We start from the raw sequence: 16,979 nt of genomic DNA on the forward strand, positions 1-16,979 counted from the left end.
TCTGTGCTAGTATCCCAGGTGGTCACTCGGTGGCACCACCACTGTTTACTGCATCTGCCCCATTCAATCTAATCTCAGGCAGTAATCAATAAAGCTGATCCTGCGCAGGGCAGATGGTTCCAGTTCCACCTCTTTTAACTCCTCCACAAGCCCCCAGTAGGGGTCGCCTGTTCTGGAGGCCTGAAGTTTGGGACACCTTCCAACTCCTCCAACAGGTGGCTCTGCTGTAGCCTCTCTGCTCTCTCTCTCTCTCTGCTCCCTCTTTGCTCCCTCTCTCTCTCTCTTTCCACCGTGCTGGCCGGAGGATCATGTGTCTGTGCAGAGCGTGTGCATGAGTTGCTCCAGTTGGCTTTCTTTGCATGGTTTTTATGCGAAAAGTTGTTCATGCACTGAAAGTTTCCAGCCACGTGCACTGCTGAGGTCTACAAGGAGCTCGGTAACAGAGAAGGAACCGGAAGGAACTGACCGTCTGCACCGACCAGCCGATGTTGCTGTAGGATCAGTTTGTCTTGAGCTGTAAGGTAAGACGCCTCATGCATTTCATCTCACTATATCCTGCACAGGTCCTGCCGCACCTGCATTAGTTGGAGCTGCAGCTACAGCAGCATTACTCAGGCCTGCAAGACTACACACCTGTGCTCTTCAGAATAAAGGTTCCTCAGTGGTTCTTGGACCTCAAAGTGGTTCTTCTATGGCATTTCTCTTGTGCTTTTGAGAATGTGCCTGGGAGCTCCACAGGCTCCATGAGGCCGGAGTGTCTTCAGGACTGGAGATAAGCCTTCAGTAACGCCCTATTCCATTTAGCTTTCTGAGACTCTTAAAAAAAAGGTTTAAAAGGGGGTTTCTCTGGAGCAGCGCCACACAAGAACCACTTTTCATCCACTGAAGGAACGTTCAATTCATGTTTCCTTGTAGGACCACTTGAAACTACGACGAGATGTGCTTTAAAGAACCTACATATAACGCAGAGGCTCAATATCAATGAAAGGTTACCCTTAAACTTGTATGTCAAAGCCAATAACCACTTGGGAACCTTTATTTAGAACGTTGCTGAGTGGTGGACAGACAGAGAGGGTGATTTGAAGTGACTCTGTGCAGTGTTGTTGGTTTATAAACCTCTGAAACCACTTAAGGACGTGTGAAAGGTGTCTGAGTCTTGTAACCTTCACTGGGACAGAGCTGCAGTGATGGCCGTCCAAATGTGGGTCGAGCACCATTTGCACCCGCGCTTAAGCTCGCAGATCAAATGGAATTAAAGTGGACTGACGGGTGAGCGAGGAACCTGCTGACACATGCGCTCGGGGGCTTTAGGGCCTGGGACACGCGGGGCCCCGTCTGCCCAGCCTGGGGAAGCTTCACTTTAACTAAACTCTTCCTTTAAATATAAACACAGCGCTGCTGCTGCTGCTTAGAGATGTACTGTATCTTCAGTAAGACACCAGCAAGGCCCTCAGCATGGCCGCCTGATTAAAGGCCTTAAAGGGAAAAATCCACTTAAAGCTCTTTAAAGGCAACTACATGTGAATTAGCAGATTTAGCAGTAAGTTTCCAGCACTGTTTGGTTGTTCAGTGTACTTTAATCTTCCCCTGACACATTAAATAAGGGGTTAAAATACTTAAGACAAATGACCCAATATCTGCTATGAACTATTCAGTATCTACTGTGAATTATTAAGTGTCTAATATGAATTATTCAATATCTAATATGAATTATTCAGTATCTAATATGAAGTATTTAGTAACTACTATGAATTATTCAGTATCTACTGTGAATTATTAAGTATCTAACAGGAATTATTAAGGATCTAATATGAATTATTCAATATATTGAATTATATAGTGAATATATGAATTATTTAGTATCTACTATGAAGTATTTAGTAACTACTATGAATTATTCAGTAACTACTATGAATTATTCAGTAACTACTATGAATTATTAAGTGTCTAATATGAATTATTAAGTATCTAATATGAATTATTCAATATCTAATATGAATTATTCAGTATCTACTATGAAGTATTTAGTAACTACTATGAATTATTCAGTATCTACTGTGAATTATTAAGTATCTAACAGGAATTATTAAGGATCTAATATGAATTATTCAATATATTGAATTATATACTGAATATATGAATTATTTAGTATCTACTAAGAAGTAGTTAGTAACTACTATGAATTATTCAGTATTACTATGAAGTATTTAGTATCTACTATGAATTATTCAGTATCTACTATGAATTATTCAGTATCTAATACAAATTAGTCAGTATCTACTATGAATTATTCAGTATCTACTGTGAATTATTCAGTTACTGTTATAAATTATTCTGACTCTGTAATGACAACGTTTGTAGTTTGGAGAATAGAGAAGTGAAGTGTGGACCCCATTACTTAGCATTAAGGGTTTGGGGGGTCGACACCCCAGGACCTGTATGTGTGTCCAGACAGTTCTTCGTTCTCATAGTTACAGAACTTTCTGATGGTTTTCCCAGTGGATCCTGAACATTAAGACTGTTAAAGTGGCCACTAAGGCTGAAAGCTAAAGGGTTTAGCTGTTTGTTCATCTTTCAGCTGAAGTGTGACTGTAAGGCCCGGTTGTTTCTGCCTGGTAAGGTGTCCAGTGGCCTCTCTGCTGGTTTCGGCTGCAGAGGGAAAGTGATAGCCATCCTGAATAATGCAGGGGCGTCAGCAGGCGGTCTGTGCGGTTATGTAACAATGCCGAAGGAGGAAAACTCTCATTAATACAGATTACTGAAGCAGCAGCTGGAGGCTTCGGTACACAGACACATAGGGCTACTGTGGGCGTGAATACCTATTAACTGAATGATGTTTATAAAGCATTTGTAACAATCGTGCGTTGTAGTTGTTTATAATTGTAAATGGTTATTATAAAGTCCTACAGGGTTATAGTACTACACATATCTGAGACATAGATGATCCCTTAGGTCTTATATAATCAAGACATAAATTGAGCAAATCACCGCCGCTGGGACAAAACTTTCCATTTCTGTCATTTTTTTTTTAAGATAATAAGATTTAAAACACTTCTGCTTGGCCTTTTTAAGCTTAACTCCCAATACTGCACTAATACTCTTGGCTACAACCCCACCACAGTTCAGGCCACAGTTTGGCAGTGATGACTGCACATAAAACTTTTTGCATTATTAATAACATAAATACATCCTGCATGCAATTGATGTGGCTGTTTACAGGCTCGTGCACAAAGAAGAGGGTAAGGTTGCACATAGATGGCCTAAAGATTCCTGTCTGTTATTGTTATTGAATGTTTTAAGTCAAATGGTTCATATATATATATATATATATATATATATATATATATATATATATTCTATATTGAGCATGCTGTATTTAAGTCACATGAAACACAAGCATTAAGTGTTGAAATGTCCATTGAAACCTCAACACAAACGCCATCGAGCAAGAAATCTGCAAACGTTTAAAGGCAAGAAGGCAGCAGAGATGAACAAAGGCAGCAGCTAACGTCTGTGTGGGAAACTGAAGGCAGCTGCCTCGATGGCTGGATGCCTTACAGCGCTGTCTCAAAAGTCAGTGCCTTAGACGGCAGCTTTGTGACCAAGGCGACTGCAATCGCGAGCTCACTGCTAGCTGTTAGTGTCTTTTACCCAGAGTCTTTTAAGAAGGCTGCATGCTGAACGTTTACAGTCGAAATGTGGTATTTTACATAAATGAAACATTCGGCCTGCAGAAAGATGCTTTAACGCTCAAAAACAGGGCCAACAGTTCAGTTTTACAGGCTTGTTGGTTATGCTAGCATTACATAAGACAAAAGACGTAAAAAGATCTATGTTTAAATCATTTAAATGGCATGAATATAAAAATTAGGGGGGTAAATAAATAAAGAAATAAATAAATAAAAGAATAAAAAGTGGTACAAAATCAGAAACTAAATTAAATTAAATTATTAAAAAGAAATAATCATTCATTTAAAAACACCAATTGAAAGTAAGTGAGAACTACAGAAACTGCTTTTTGAAAATGCCCTGGCGTCTGTCTACTCGTCCTTCCATCTTCTAAGCCACTTATCCCTCAGGCTTGCTGGAGCCTATCCGAGCGCTCATCGGGCAGAAACAAACCCAGGCCTTTCTTGCTGTGAGGTGACAGCAACGTATTTGGTACCTTAACCAACGCTAGCAGCAGTACTTTGTCCTAAAAGACACTGGAACAGTGTAACAAGGTCAGAACTGGTGTGATAAGTTCTCTCCTGCATGCTGCCGTTAGTCTGGCTGCAGCGTTCCAGACCAGCTGTGACTTACCACCTTTTTGGCCAACCAGTAAACAGGGAGCCACAGCCCTGAACTCAATTATTTAGCATCATGCAGATTAAAGTGTGGTTGACCATAAGCAGCGTTTCTCAAAGCGAAATACGATAAGACACCAAAGTTTGGCTTGATTTAGCATTGTCCACCACACTGGTGCTGACCCACAGCATTGCGGGGTAAGGTGCCTTTAAAAGACAGCCAAGCGCAGGAACTTCAGCAGGCAGGGTAAATTTACATCGGACATGACGGCGGGAATTCCTGTTAGAGTACGAAGACTCTTTAAAACGATGGCTCTTCAAGGGTTCTTTAGTTAAAGGATAGGTTCTGTTGAGAACCATTAGTTCTACATAGAACCATTTCATGCTTAAATGGTTTCTTGCTTGATTAAATGGTTCTTCAGATTGATGGAGAATGGGCTGTATATGGTTCTAAATAGAACCTTTTTTGAAAATGGGTCTATAAAGCACCCAAAAGGGTTCTTCTATTTTTTCCAATCTTGACACTTCGTTTTGATGTTATGTTGTGATTAATTATTTTGCATTTGGGGTTGAAATGCTGACCTTCGACTGGTTTGGGGGGGGGGGCTTTGTTCATGTTGGTGGGTTTTTCACTTTCGCTTAGCTTAGAGCTAACATAATATTAGAAAGCCCATAGAGAAACTAGCAAAATAAAGGAAGGTGATGCGAGACTCTCGGAAGGCAGGCTGGGCTCTGCTATTCAATTCATACAAGTTTTTATACACTGTGTTCACGGGTTTATTCTGCTGCCTATGTGTTTCCAAATACGTCACCGAAAGGGACTTATGGGAGATGTAGTTCTACACTTATAACTTATTTGCTCTTTCACTGTTACAGGATATCACGCAAGAGTCTGAGCCATGGACACGGTCATTCACTTCATGAATGACTCTGCAGAGTTTTACAAATGGAGCCTTACCATAGCAGGTAAACTTCACCTCTCTGACCTCCTGTCTTCTTCTCCGCCCTACATTATTCATTACACAGTGATGCAATTAAGTACATCTGCTTTTAGCTTATATTTTACATTAACAGTGTTTTTGGGGGGTTTGCACTTTTTTCTGTTTGTTTTGATGCCAAAATCACAAAAACATGGCAAATAATGTCAATGATTTTTCTGTAAGTAAAACCACACAACAACTTTTCATCACTTTTAAATCATGATACAATCGCTGTCCACTCTCAAAAATGAAAATCAGGTCAAGTAATATTTTAGGCATTGATTTTTCTTTTTTTAAAAATATAACAAACTTTTTAAAATCCAAAATTGAATTCAAAATTTTTAATCAAAATCTCATTAAGCTGAAATTCCTTCAAATACTTGCTGGGTTTTTACTCCAGTTTAGTCACTTTAGTCATCATTTCCACCAACAGTCTCAAACGTGGTGTGAAAACTTTAGAGTCCACTCTCTCGTCCACTCTGTCCACTTATAAGAACATGTATGAGGGACAAGTTGATAAAAACACCTTCACTCTTGGAGGAATGTTCAATCAAACACGTGCTTGTGTTGTTTGTGTGTTCAGACAAGCGGGTGGAGCAATGGCCAATGATGTCATCACCGCTACCTACCTTGGGCATCAGCGCCCTGTACCTCCTCTTCCTGTGGGCGGGGCCTCGGTACATGCAGAACCGTGAACCATTCCAGTTGCGCAAAACCCTCATCATCTACAACTTCAGCATGGTGCTCCTCAACTTCTACATCTGCAAAGAGGTAAACTCTGTATACCTCCTCTATCATCTCCGCCGTTCTCTCCTCCCTCGCCTCCTACATCATCTTCTCAGTTCTCTACTCTATTCTGCCACCTTTTCCTCCATCCTTTTCTACATCCTTCCATCCACATCTTCACCATCTCCTTTCACCGTAGTTTCCTTTGTTCTCTTCCTCCATCTCTCCATCCCGAGCACCCATATCTCCATCTTCTCTTTCCTCTGTCCTCTAATTCGTCCCCTTACATTCTTCTCTGTCCATGACACCATCCTCAGTTCCATTCTCTCCACCCTCTCCTCATCCTATCATCCTCAACTACATCCTTTTTCTGTCCTTCCACCTTCTCTGCCTTGCATGTCTCCAGGATCACTTCCATCCACCCCTCAATCCCTCCATCTTCTGCCCATCCTTCATCCATCTCTCAAGCCTCTCCTCCATGCTGTTTTCATTGCAGGATGTTTGGGTGAGCAGAGATTAGGACTCCTAGGCAGTTACAGAATTTTTATTGGAGGATATTAAACCACAATATAAGCATACAACATACAGAATTCTTTGGATTAATGAAGCATGAAATGAAGTTTCTCGCGAAGTGATGAAGCTCAATTAAACACTTTTAGGGTGGGCAGGCATGTTGCATGAAATATCTTTGGGATATACTGAATAACGAAGCTTCACTGATTACCATTCAGATGAGTTTAAGCGACAGAGCCCTGTTTAATTCTCTTGGGACAAATTGGAGCAATAACACAGCTTTGGAATGAGAAGGATCCATAAAGCTCCACTGAATAGCTTCAGGATGAGTTGGAGTGAAGAACCTCTGTTGAATACCTTTGGAATGAGTTGATGAAGCTCCATTGAATACCTTTGGTATGAGTTGGGTTGATGAAACACCACTGAACACAGATGGAATTAGTTGGATCAATGAAGTTCTGTTGAATACCACTGGGATGAGTTGGATTGATGAAGCACCATTGAATACCTTTGGGATGAGTTGGATTGATGACTCTCCATTAAAATCCTCACGAATGAGTTGCAATGCTGAAAATTCATTGAAAACCCTTGGAATGAGTTGGATTGCTGAAGCTCCACTGAACACCTTTGGAATACGCTGGAGTGAAGAAACTATTAAACACCTTACGAATGAGTTGTAATGCTGAACATTCACTAAGGCTACATTTACACAGAAGGTAAAAGTCTGATTTTGATCTGATCTTCTCACCACATCTGATTTTTTTGTTTGGCTTTTCACATTATCTTTTAATGTGATCTGTATGCGACATCAGTCTGAACAGATCAGCTCCCAAACCGACCCGCATGTGCAAAAGAACAGTACTTCACAAGGCGGAGGTAAACAGTCACGATGGACTTCATGAAGCTGAAGAGAGGAAGCTCTGTCATATACCCATGAAACAAACTGAAGTGTTGGAGCTCCATTGAACACATTTGGGCTGAGTTGAAGTGTTGGAGCTCCATTGAACACCTCTGGAATGAGGTGAAATGCTGAAAATCCATTGGACACCTTTGGGACGACATGGAGTAAGCTCCATCGAACATCTTTCGGATGAGTTGGAGAGTTGTTTGTGACCTATTCAGTCAATATCACTGCCAATCTCAGTAATATTAGTCTGGTGGATGAATGTCATCATAGCAATATTGGAATATTTAACTGAGCAATTTCCCTTAATACCCTTGATTTTAGAAGAAATGTTAGACAAAGAAGTGTTGGACATATAGTGGGTCTGTCCTCTCATATTGCACGCAACAGACATACACTAGGGTTCTGAAGACACTCAAAGTGCACTTGGTTCATTTTAACATAAACTTACCTCTCAATCCATTGATCTGTTTTTATTCTAATATTGCTACTGTGCTGATTTCAAATAGGTAGCTAATATGAAACTCCTGCTCTTTCTCTCTCTCTGATTTTCTTTCTAGCTGCTGCTGGGTTCCAGAGCAGCTGGGTACAGCTACCTCTGCCAGCCTGTTAACTATTCCAACGATGTCAATGAAGTCAGGGTGAGAAGGAAAACACACACAATCCTAATGTAAATCCATATTTGATTGACCTTGCTGACACTGAAGCACTTACTGTACTTGGACATCAAACTGCGTACCAGGCCTACATCTCTGCAGAGTGGAAGCATTGGAAGAGGAAAGTGGGGTGGCTGGTAGCTTAGTGGAGAAGTGAGCCATCAATTGGATGGTTGCAGGTTCAAATCCCATGACTGATCAGGTATACCTGGTTGTGCCCTTAGGCAAGGCACTTAACCCCCCACTGCCCCTGCTGTTGACACTGTGCTGCTCCTAGTTTTGACTTAGTTGGGAAGCAATGTAACAAATTTCCATTATAGGACCTAAAAAGTACATAACAAATATGGCCCAGAAAAGAATCCAATTTGACAGGTCTGCTGACCATTAGACCCATGAACTTCCATATTGTTGGACCAAGTAATCCTGCCAGTGGTGACTACCTGTGGCATTGAATCCGATATGTTGGAGCATGAAGAACATTTAGCTGTCCTGTGATATTCCAAGGACTGTAACTGTGAGTGAGAGTAGTGACCCAAGGGAAACAGGCTATAAATTATAGCTTCAATAGTTGTTCAACCTATCACCCAATTTAAGATCACAGCTTTAGTTGCATTGCAAGGAGATACCAGGGCTGCATAAATAGCTAGTTGTCCAATCAGAAGGATTGATGGTGAGGTTGGGGTCAGTTGATTTTGGTCATCGTGTGTACCCAAAGTTGCCTGTTTGGGCTTAATAATGCCACAGTGGTATTAATGTTGCGCTTGTCTTCATTGTTTGGGCTTTGCGTGGAGCAACATCAGGTGAGACGGTGTGAAAACACATTTTCTCCAGCTTTGGGAGAGTGTTGCAGGGTTAAGGATTTAATGACTGCAAATGCTAGCTTGCATGAATGGTAATTAACTAAATAACTTCTGTTAGCTTACTCTGATAGCACAGTCATCTGCTAATTAGCTTTAGCATGGCTCACCATGCATCACACTTCTTTCAGCAAGTGCTTGCTGGTGTTACATGGATACAAAATTCATAAAAGTGGGAGAAAAGTCAATAAGAAAAGGGAATGGAATTCAGGGTAGAAGGGTGAAGCATATCTATGAGGCATGCAGGTGGTCTTCCAAAGTGGTTTTGGAGAGTCAGATTGGTCAGTGATGCTGCAGTGGTATTCCTGTTCTTGGGGTTCTGTATCCTGGCCTCCACCATGACTGACGTAGTTTGGGGATTTCCTCAGTCTGCTGCTTTGGCAGCAACCTCAACTCTTGCTGGCTAACTCCATCTCCCTGGTGACCTGAGGACATGGGCGGAGTCAGATATCTCACCACCTCTCGACTCCACCTTTTTCTCCTCCCCCTCCACTGGCAGAGTTGTACAGGGTTAGAGAGTTAACCGGGACTTTAGATCACCAATCACTCTTACCTAAATTGACTCTACCGAATAGCAATACTCATCATTGCATAGCTCAGAATACCCTGTGCCCGTTGCATAGCGATAACCGGACAACAAAAATCTAATTTACCCAGTTTTATTCCATGTCCCATGTGTAGCCAATCAGTAAAGTCGTGCTTGGAAGCCTATAAGAGCAAGTTAGCATTCCCTCAAACCATGTAAATTTTTAGGTAACCTTAAATGTCTGACCAACAGCTCTTAAGCTCTAAGTGAGCCGTTCTCACAGCCTGTCTGAGTCTGTGAGGCTGTAATTGTTTAATTACCTGTACTTGAAGCTTACAGCACAATGTTGAGCTCCTTCCAAGCTGAGCAGCATTTCACTCCTCTGACCTTTGAACCCTGGTCTGCTGACCTTAATCCACAGAGCCATCAGTGCCTCAAACTCAGATAAACCCTCACAAACACACTACAGGAAAAGAACCGTTGTGATTATTTTAGCATGCTTTATAGTGTGACCTGGTCTAGGTTCAGTACTGTCGGCTTCAGACTTCAGAGTGAACATTCGGCCTGGTTCCACCTTTCACTCATGCAGGAACATCATAAACCTGCATAGTTTGCATAGGGTTGCTTGGGAGATCCAGTAGGCTGATTGGTGCAAGCTGGTATTTACAGAGGAATTCTACTCACTTTCTCCATAATTCATTTGTTGGTATGTAAACAAAGTCATGGATATGAAATTGTAGAGAAACTTTCTGACTTCACGGTGGTGGTGATAGGGGAAAAAATACCACAACCTTCTCAAAACCATTGTAAAACTCTATCTCAGACATCAGGCAACATATTCATAGCCTTTTCATGTTCGAACTTCCTGCGAATGACCTTTTAAATGCTTCAGATGTCTGTTTCCTATTACCACCACTTTGGGCACTGTAGGTTGCATGTTTTGATGCAATTTGATGGGAATAACAAGGCAAAAAAAAAAAAAAGTTTAAACCCATTTATGTTCCATGTTCTTTGGTAGCTGCTGATGCTGGGTTGAATAATCTTTATCGAATGCAGACAAAAGTCCCATTTAACCTAAAGAGAAACTGTACCTCAAACTATTCTGAGCTATCAGAATAGAGAAAATGTACCTTAAGCTATTCTGAGATGACTTATGCTCTGTAATAAGGTGCAAAATCATTTTGGCAGTTATGGCCATAAAGATCTGCTTTATATAGCAACACTAATCATATTCAAATGATGCTTGATTGGTGTTGGGGGCTCAAAGTGTGTGAAGAAAGCATCTTTCACACCATTACACCACCTCCACTAGCCTAAACTGCTGACACAGGGCAGGTGGGGTCCATTGATTGACACTTTTTAAACAAAATTCTGAGATTACCATCTTTACATCACATCAGAAACGAAGATTCATCAAATCAGGTGATGTGAAATACTCAACCCCCCCATCCCCAAGTCTGGCACCAACAATCATGACAACCACTCCATGTCTACATGACCTTGTGCATTGTGCTACTGTCATGATTGAACAGTTGCATAAGAGACCTGCTTGGTCATTTTGACGGTGTGTGGTGCGTTTTTGCAGATAGCATCTGCTCTGTGGTGGTACTACATCTCTAAGGGAGTCGAGTTTCTGGACACTGTGTTCTTCATCATGAGAAAGAAGTTTAACCAGGTCAGCTTCCTGCACGTCTACCACCACTGCACCATGTTCATCCTGTGGTGGATCGGCATCAAGTGGGTCCCTGGCGGCCAGTGTAAGCAAACACACTGATTTCATACACACTCAAACGTCTCTCCCGCACCACTACAACACTTTTACATTTAGACTATATGGCTTCCATTATTTTTCATTCCTTGACATCCATAAGTGGATGATAGATTAATATTCATGTGGGTTCTGACTGTGCCTTCAACATATGGTGGTAGGGAGACTGACAGGGGGAGGGGAGAGAACTCTGAGAGCTTGGGCTGAAGTTCCAGGTAGCTTCTGTTTGGAGCTAGAAGGCTGGACTCCCCCGTAAGTGTGGAACTGACAAAGGACTGAGGGACAGGGAGGAGATGGGGTGGAGGTGGAGACTGCAATAACTTTATCATGGGAAATGGAAGGTAGACACCAGCTTTTATCTTCCAACTGAGGCCTGTTGTGGTCTGGAGCAAAATGTGGATGAGGATACAACAGTAGCTGGAGAGAAGAGTCCTTTATGCCAAAAACAGTTAAGATAATTTATTTAGGCAGCAAAAGAATGAGCACTAGTGGGAACCACTTAGCATGATACCACTTAGCATGATACACTGAGCCCCGGTGCAGTTCATTCATTGTTAATACCTAGCAAAAGTGTGTTAAAGGTTGTGGGGGAGAGGAGAGAGGCTGGAGAGCGAAAGAGGACAGACAAGACAACTACCAGATTGGCAGAAGCTTTAGGGGCCAAAGTTAAGTTGAGGATGGGGGTCGTATTTGGGGCATGTGCTCTAGCTTAATGCCTCCTTAGTGCTTGGGGCAGATTATATACCATAGAGTACCATGAAGGGAATTGATTTTCTGTCCAGTGCTTATGAATGTGCTAATTTACCACCGTGCAGTGTTGTTGCTGCTCTTTAGATTGCTTGAAAGACAAAAAAGGCTCTTTATGTTTAAACATTTGGATGCAAGACCCCATCTTATTTAAGGCTGCATGGGCTAGATAATCCCCCCTCATGTCATTCTGCTCTAATCCTAACTTCAGTGCTTACTCAGCTCATCTAAAATAGTCCAGAAGAAGATGCCCTTTAACCTAGATATGTTTTGGCCCTTGATCTCAATATATTTTGCTTCTCACAGCATTCTTCGGAGCAACTATAAACTCAGGTATCCATGTGCTGATGTATGGCTACTATGGCCTGGCTGCCTTCGGCCCCCACATGCAGAAGTACCTGTGGTGGAAAAAGTACCTGACCATCATTCAAATGGTAAATACACTGCTCGCATGCCACACAGGAAACATGAACAAGACATCTTTGGTCAGATTGTAGGACCTTCTGTTTCTCGAGATTCTCTAGGTCTTCACTTAGCCATGGAAAGGATCGGTTTCCCAGGGAGAGACTAAGCCTACATTAGCAAAATAAGGAGATGACAGAGGAATCAAACATTTGCGTTTGGATTTCCAGTGGGTGGGACCATCTTCATTAGAATAACAGCCACTCTATAGTCCCATTTCAGTGCTGTTTTTCACATCGACTTGGCCTCGTCATTTGCCTTCTGGGAATCCCAGGTGCCAGTTTAAAGGGCATTCCATTACTGTTTAAGCTCAAGTGAAGTTTATTAAACTAGTCCTAGGATTATATGTTGACTTTGGCAGCAAGAAATTGCCAAGAAATTATTACAACCTGATACATTTACTTTTTTTAATCATTGCAAATAAGACCCGTAACCTAACCAGATTTCAGCCAGTTGTCCGAGATTGACGACTGGTGCTAGCTCCATATAGAAAAAGAATGCTTATGTGTACCAGCCTTGATGCTAACATAATATTAGAATCCTATAAGTGTGCCAGCCAACATTAGCCTGATCATAGAGCTGAGACGTTTATGGCCTGAACTGAAGGTCAGTCTCTGATAATCACAGTACCTCACTGAGTTCATGGAGATTTCCTTCTTTCACTGAGAAGTTATTGTTTTATTGACTGTTTCATAAGACATTCTCACAAATCCAGAGCAGGGGTCATCAATCATCCAGTCCTGGATGGTCCAACACAGTTTGGTGATTGTATTAAAAGGTTATACTTGTTCCAACCCACTTGAGTCCACTCTTCTGTTAATGGCCAGATTCAGAAAATCTCAAAACTGTTTTGGACAGTGAGCATCAGCTCAGCCAACAGCACATTCAGCTAAGTACATGTAATAAACCGCAGAAACATTCCTGAAGTTTTCTGTTTTTGACTGTTTGCAGATCCAGTTCCACGTCACCATCGGTCACGCCACTCACTCTCTCTACACAGAGTGCCCCTTCCCTGCCTGGATGCAGTGGGCACTCATCTGCTACGCCGTCACCTTCATCATCCTCTTCGCCAACTTCTACTACCAGACCTACCGCCAGCAGCCGCGACACAAATCGGCCAAGGGTGCGGCCAACGGCATAGCCACAGCAACCAACGGATCTGCCAAGACCCCTGAGCACACGGAGGAGAACGGCAAGAAGCACAAGAAAGGAAAAAAGAGAGATTAAAGAGAGGAGAGGAAAGGAGGGAGGAGGAGAGGAGGAGTGAAGAGAAGTTGCATTCGGAGAGTAAACGTCTTGGGGACCACCGAAATGGGATTAGATGATTTTTGATTGGCTGAAAAAGGTGATGCATTGAATTTACTTGAATTCACATGAATGTATTACACTTACACAAGTATTGCGACAAATAAGGCGATAATTGTGTTGGTGTAATATTTTTTATTTATGTGGAATTATACACATTTTAAACAAGTAAATTCAAAACACTTTTTTCAATGCATACTACTTTCAGTGTGCAAACTCAATAAATAAGGAACACAGGGACTGATGCTAGGTGTCCAAAGGTTGGAAGAAGGGTCATGCTCAGATTTTGCGGGAAGTCGATGCCACTTCTTCAGTTGCTTCCAGCACAACTGAACATTTCTTAGCTTCCTCGTCGACACACTGTTTCTGTCAAATATTCATGTCGTAACAGCTTCTGTCTGGCTCTCTGTCTTTCGTGGTGCACTGTACCACAGCAGTGAGCAGCGTAAACTTGAAGAGGGATAATGAGAGTTTGGGGGAGCAGGGGTGGTGCCGGGTCAGGTGGGGGGGAGGGAGGGAATTATGTATGTTTTTGTTTTTCAGAAAAAGTGAGGTAGGGTTTGAAAGTCAGCAGCAGCTTCTTACAAAAAGAAAACTGCAGAGGAGAGGAGCGCCTGGCTTGCATGCTCTCTTTCAGCAGTGAAAGCGATAGTTTAGTGAAAAATCTAATTTACTCAACATAATCCATCAGCCAAGACATGTTTCATGTCTGAAGTTTGTTTGTTTCATTTTACACTGGACTTATGAGGCTAATGGGGATACCAAGTAATGACAACCACAACTTGAGGCAAAATCAGGGCTATAATTGCCCTGAAGCTCCAGCGCAAATCAAAAGAAGCCTACTTCTGACACCAATGTATCCTCAGTGATCGAATACATTTAAGTAAGGAGGAACAGCTGTTGATTTTTCTAAACTTTTGCTTTAATGAATTTTGAATATGGCAGCATAACAACACCACAAACTGGTTAATAATCTGCCATTCTCGATTTATTTAAGCCACAGACCAAAAGGGTCATTCTGGGTGAGAAACATCCAGAAATGTACCAAAAAGAGCATTTGACTTTGCGGCCTAGTTCCTGTGTATAAGCTGAGCTGATGTATGGTTGTGCAAGCATGCTGTTCTACAGACATGCTGACGTATATGTATGCTACATACTTACCTCATGTACGATGAAGTGTATTGATGTGTAATTACCTGCAGTGAGATAATATGATTACACATAAAAATGCAATTTTAGCTCTAGTTGCTAAAAACAGTGCAGTCCTTAAGAAACTTAACATTGATATGATTTCTGTTGTTTTACTCTCTTCGATTTGAAATTGAACAATGACTGTGAGATCTTTGATTTGAGGTTATTTGCATCTGTGTTGGTTGAATCATATAGGAATCACTACATAAAGGAACATGCAATATTGACCAATGACAATGACCTCTCATATGAGCTGCTTTAACAATATTGACCACTCATATGAACTGTTTTAACAATGTTGACCCCTCATGTGAGGTGCTTTAACAACACTGACCACTCACATGAGCTGCTTTAACAACAATTTTAACAACAACTGCTTTAACAATGCTGACCACTTGTATGAATTGCTTCATTATGACACACTTAATGTGTTTGCTTCATCTCTGATTATTTTATTGCTCCCAAGATGAACTGCTTCAATGACACTGACCACTCGTATGCAAATGTCCCTTCACGAGCCTCGTGACAGCATGAGCACGACAGCGTCTGTTATGTGGAGCGGAGCAGCGAGAAAGTTCCTCCTTTTTCCAGACAGTCACATCAGTCAACCTGCTCAACGAAAACATCATTTGTAAAAGTGCACGATATATTTGTTTATCCTCGACAGTATTCTGACCTCTGACTAGACAAAATTTCAAGGCTTTCAAACAAACTGGGAAATCTGTTTACAGCACAGAATGTTTAACCAGTATTTCGGCATGAATTTCTTAGGTTTTTATACGGTCTTCTGTGTAATTTTCAGTGATTTCCATGGCTTATATAAGTGCAATATGCTGCATGGTGCATGAAAAAGTCGGTGTCGGGTCTATGCTCTAAACACCGCACCGCTTCAGTGCAGCATCTGGGATGTTCTGCCGCTTCGCACGTGCAGCCTGTCTGGAAACGATGAGCAGTGAAATGAAAATGAACAGCAAGACTTGCCATGTCGCTCACGCCCGTCAGATGCAGGCCTAACTCTTCTGGTTTCCTTCTAAGCTCTTGTTTTACAGGCCTGGCAGAACATCACCCAAAAAGATACCCAGATTGCATGCAGCCATCAAACTGCAGATCTTCTGTACTAACCATAGCTCTATATACGGTTATGTTCCTTTACTCTGAGGGCTGTGATTTCTATACGGTTCATCCAATATCCTTCCACTTACCCTCAAATGAAAGCTGACAGTCATTTCAAATCTAATATGCTGAGGTACACAAATTGTGCCACAGCCCAAATTACTACACACAGCACGGACTTGGTCCTGACTGAAAGCATTGCTCTAACGGATGGGCACACTGTGACCCTACAGCACGGTCCAACTACCTTAATTCAAGTCCAATACAGACACACACTGCATGTCTTTTAAAGCATATTCCTGTGCATGTGCTACTGGAACGTCACGTGTGTGCTGTCCCTGTATTCGTCTGTACATGTAAGAGAGCGAATTTGGGTTCAGCCCAGTTATCCGTGTCTGACAGTTGCCTTGACCTATTTGAGTTGCCCACAGTTGCACGAATGACACCGACCTGATTACAGACAACTCAAATAAGCGAAGGCCGTCTCTTTTCCTTAAAGCGTTTGCCAGTCTGGTTTTACAGTGTTCGGAAGACTCTACCTTGCCATGTCAGTTTCATTTGTTGTAACAACAGTAAAAAGCCTCTTTTATAAAGAATGCACCCCCCCACCCTCACCCCCACCCCCACCCACCCCATCACATGTGAAACAGCTGTATGTAGCACGATAGCTTAGCTTAGCTTAGCTTAGCTAGCCAGAAGAGATAGCAAAGCTGTCACAATCAGAACCCTTTTATGACCATTTCCACAGATTATTTTTGCAATCTGTTATTTGTTTCGGTGCGTGTTTGCTGACGGGTTCGTATAGACGTTGTTGACAAAGAGGCGAAGAGTGACAAACGGCTAAATGTGTTAGCTAACCAAGCTTTTTTAAAAAGCATCCTGTCTCTGGTACTGCTGGAAATACTGCCTGCTGATCTGAATAAATGGGATGCCAGTGACATTTAA

At 41.9% G+C, this 16,979-nt stretch overlaps 1 protein-coding gene across 1 annotated transcript; it reads left to right on the forward strand.

The window, feature by feature from the left end:
• The first annotated feature begins 239 nt into the window (after positions 1 to 239).
• On the forward strand, positions 240 to 16,979 carry elovl4b (ELOVL fatty acid elongase 4b). Its single transcript, XM_017718624.2, has 7 exons — positions 240 to 521; positions 5,163 to 5,252; positions 5,850 to 6,037; positions 7,970 to 8,050; positions 11,034 to 11,205; positions 12,270 to 12,397; positions 13,377 to 16,979. The coding sequence occupies exons 2-7, from the start codon at positions 5,186 to 5,188 to the stop codon at positions 13,650 to 13,652; spliced, it is 912 nt and encodes a 303-aa protein (XP_017574113.1). The 5' UTR covers positions 240 to 521; positions 5,163 to 5,185; the 3' UTR covers positions 13,653 to 16,979.

The sequence above is a fragment of the Pygocentrus nattereri genome, chromosome 9 (assembly GCF_015220715.1).
Source record: "Pygocentrus nattereri isolate fPygNat1 chromosome 9, fPygNat1.pri, whole genome shotgun sequence".
Taxonomy (NCBI): domain Eukaryota; kingdom Metazoa; phylum Chordata; class Actinopteri; order Characiformes; family Serrasalmidae; genus Pygocentrus; species Pygocentrus nattereri.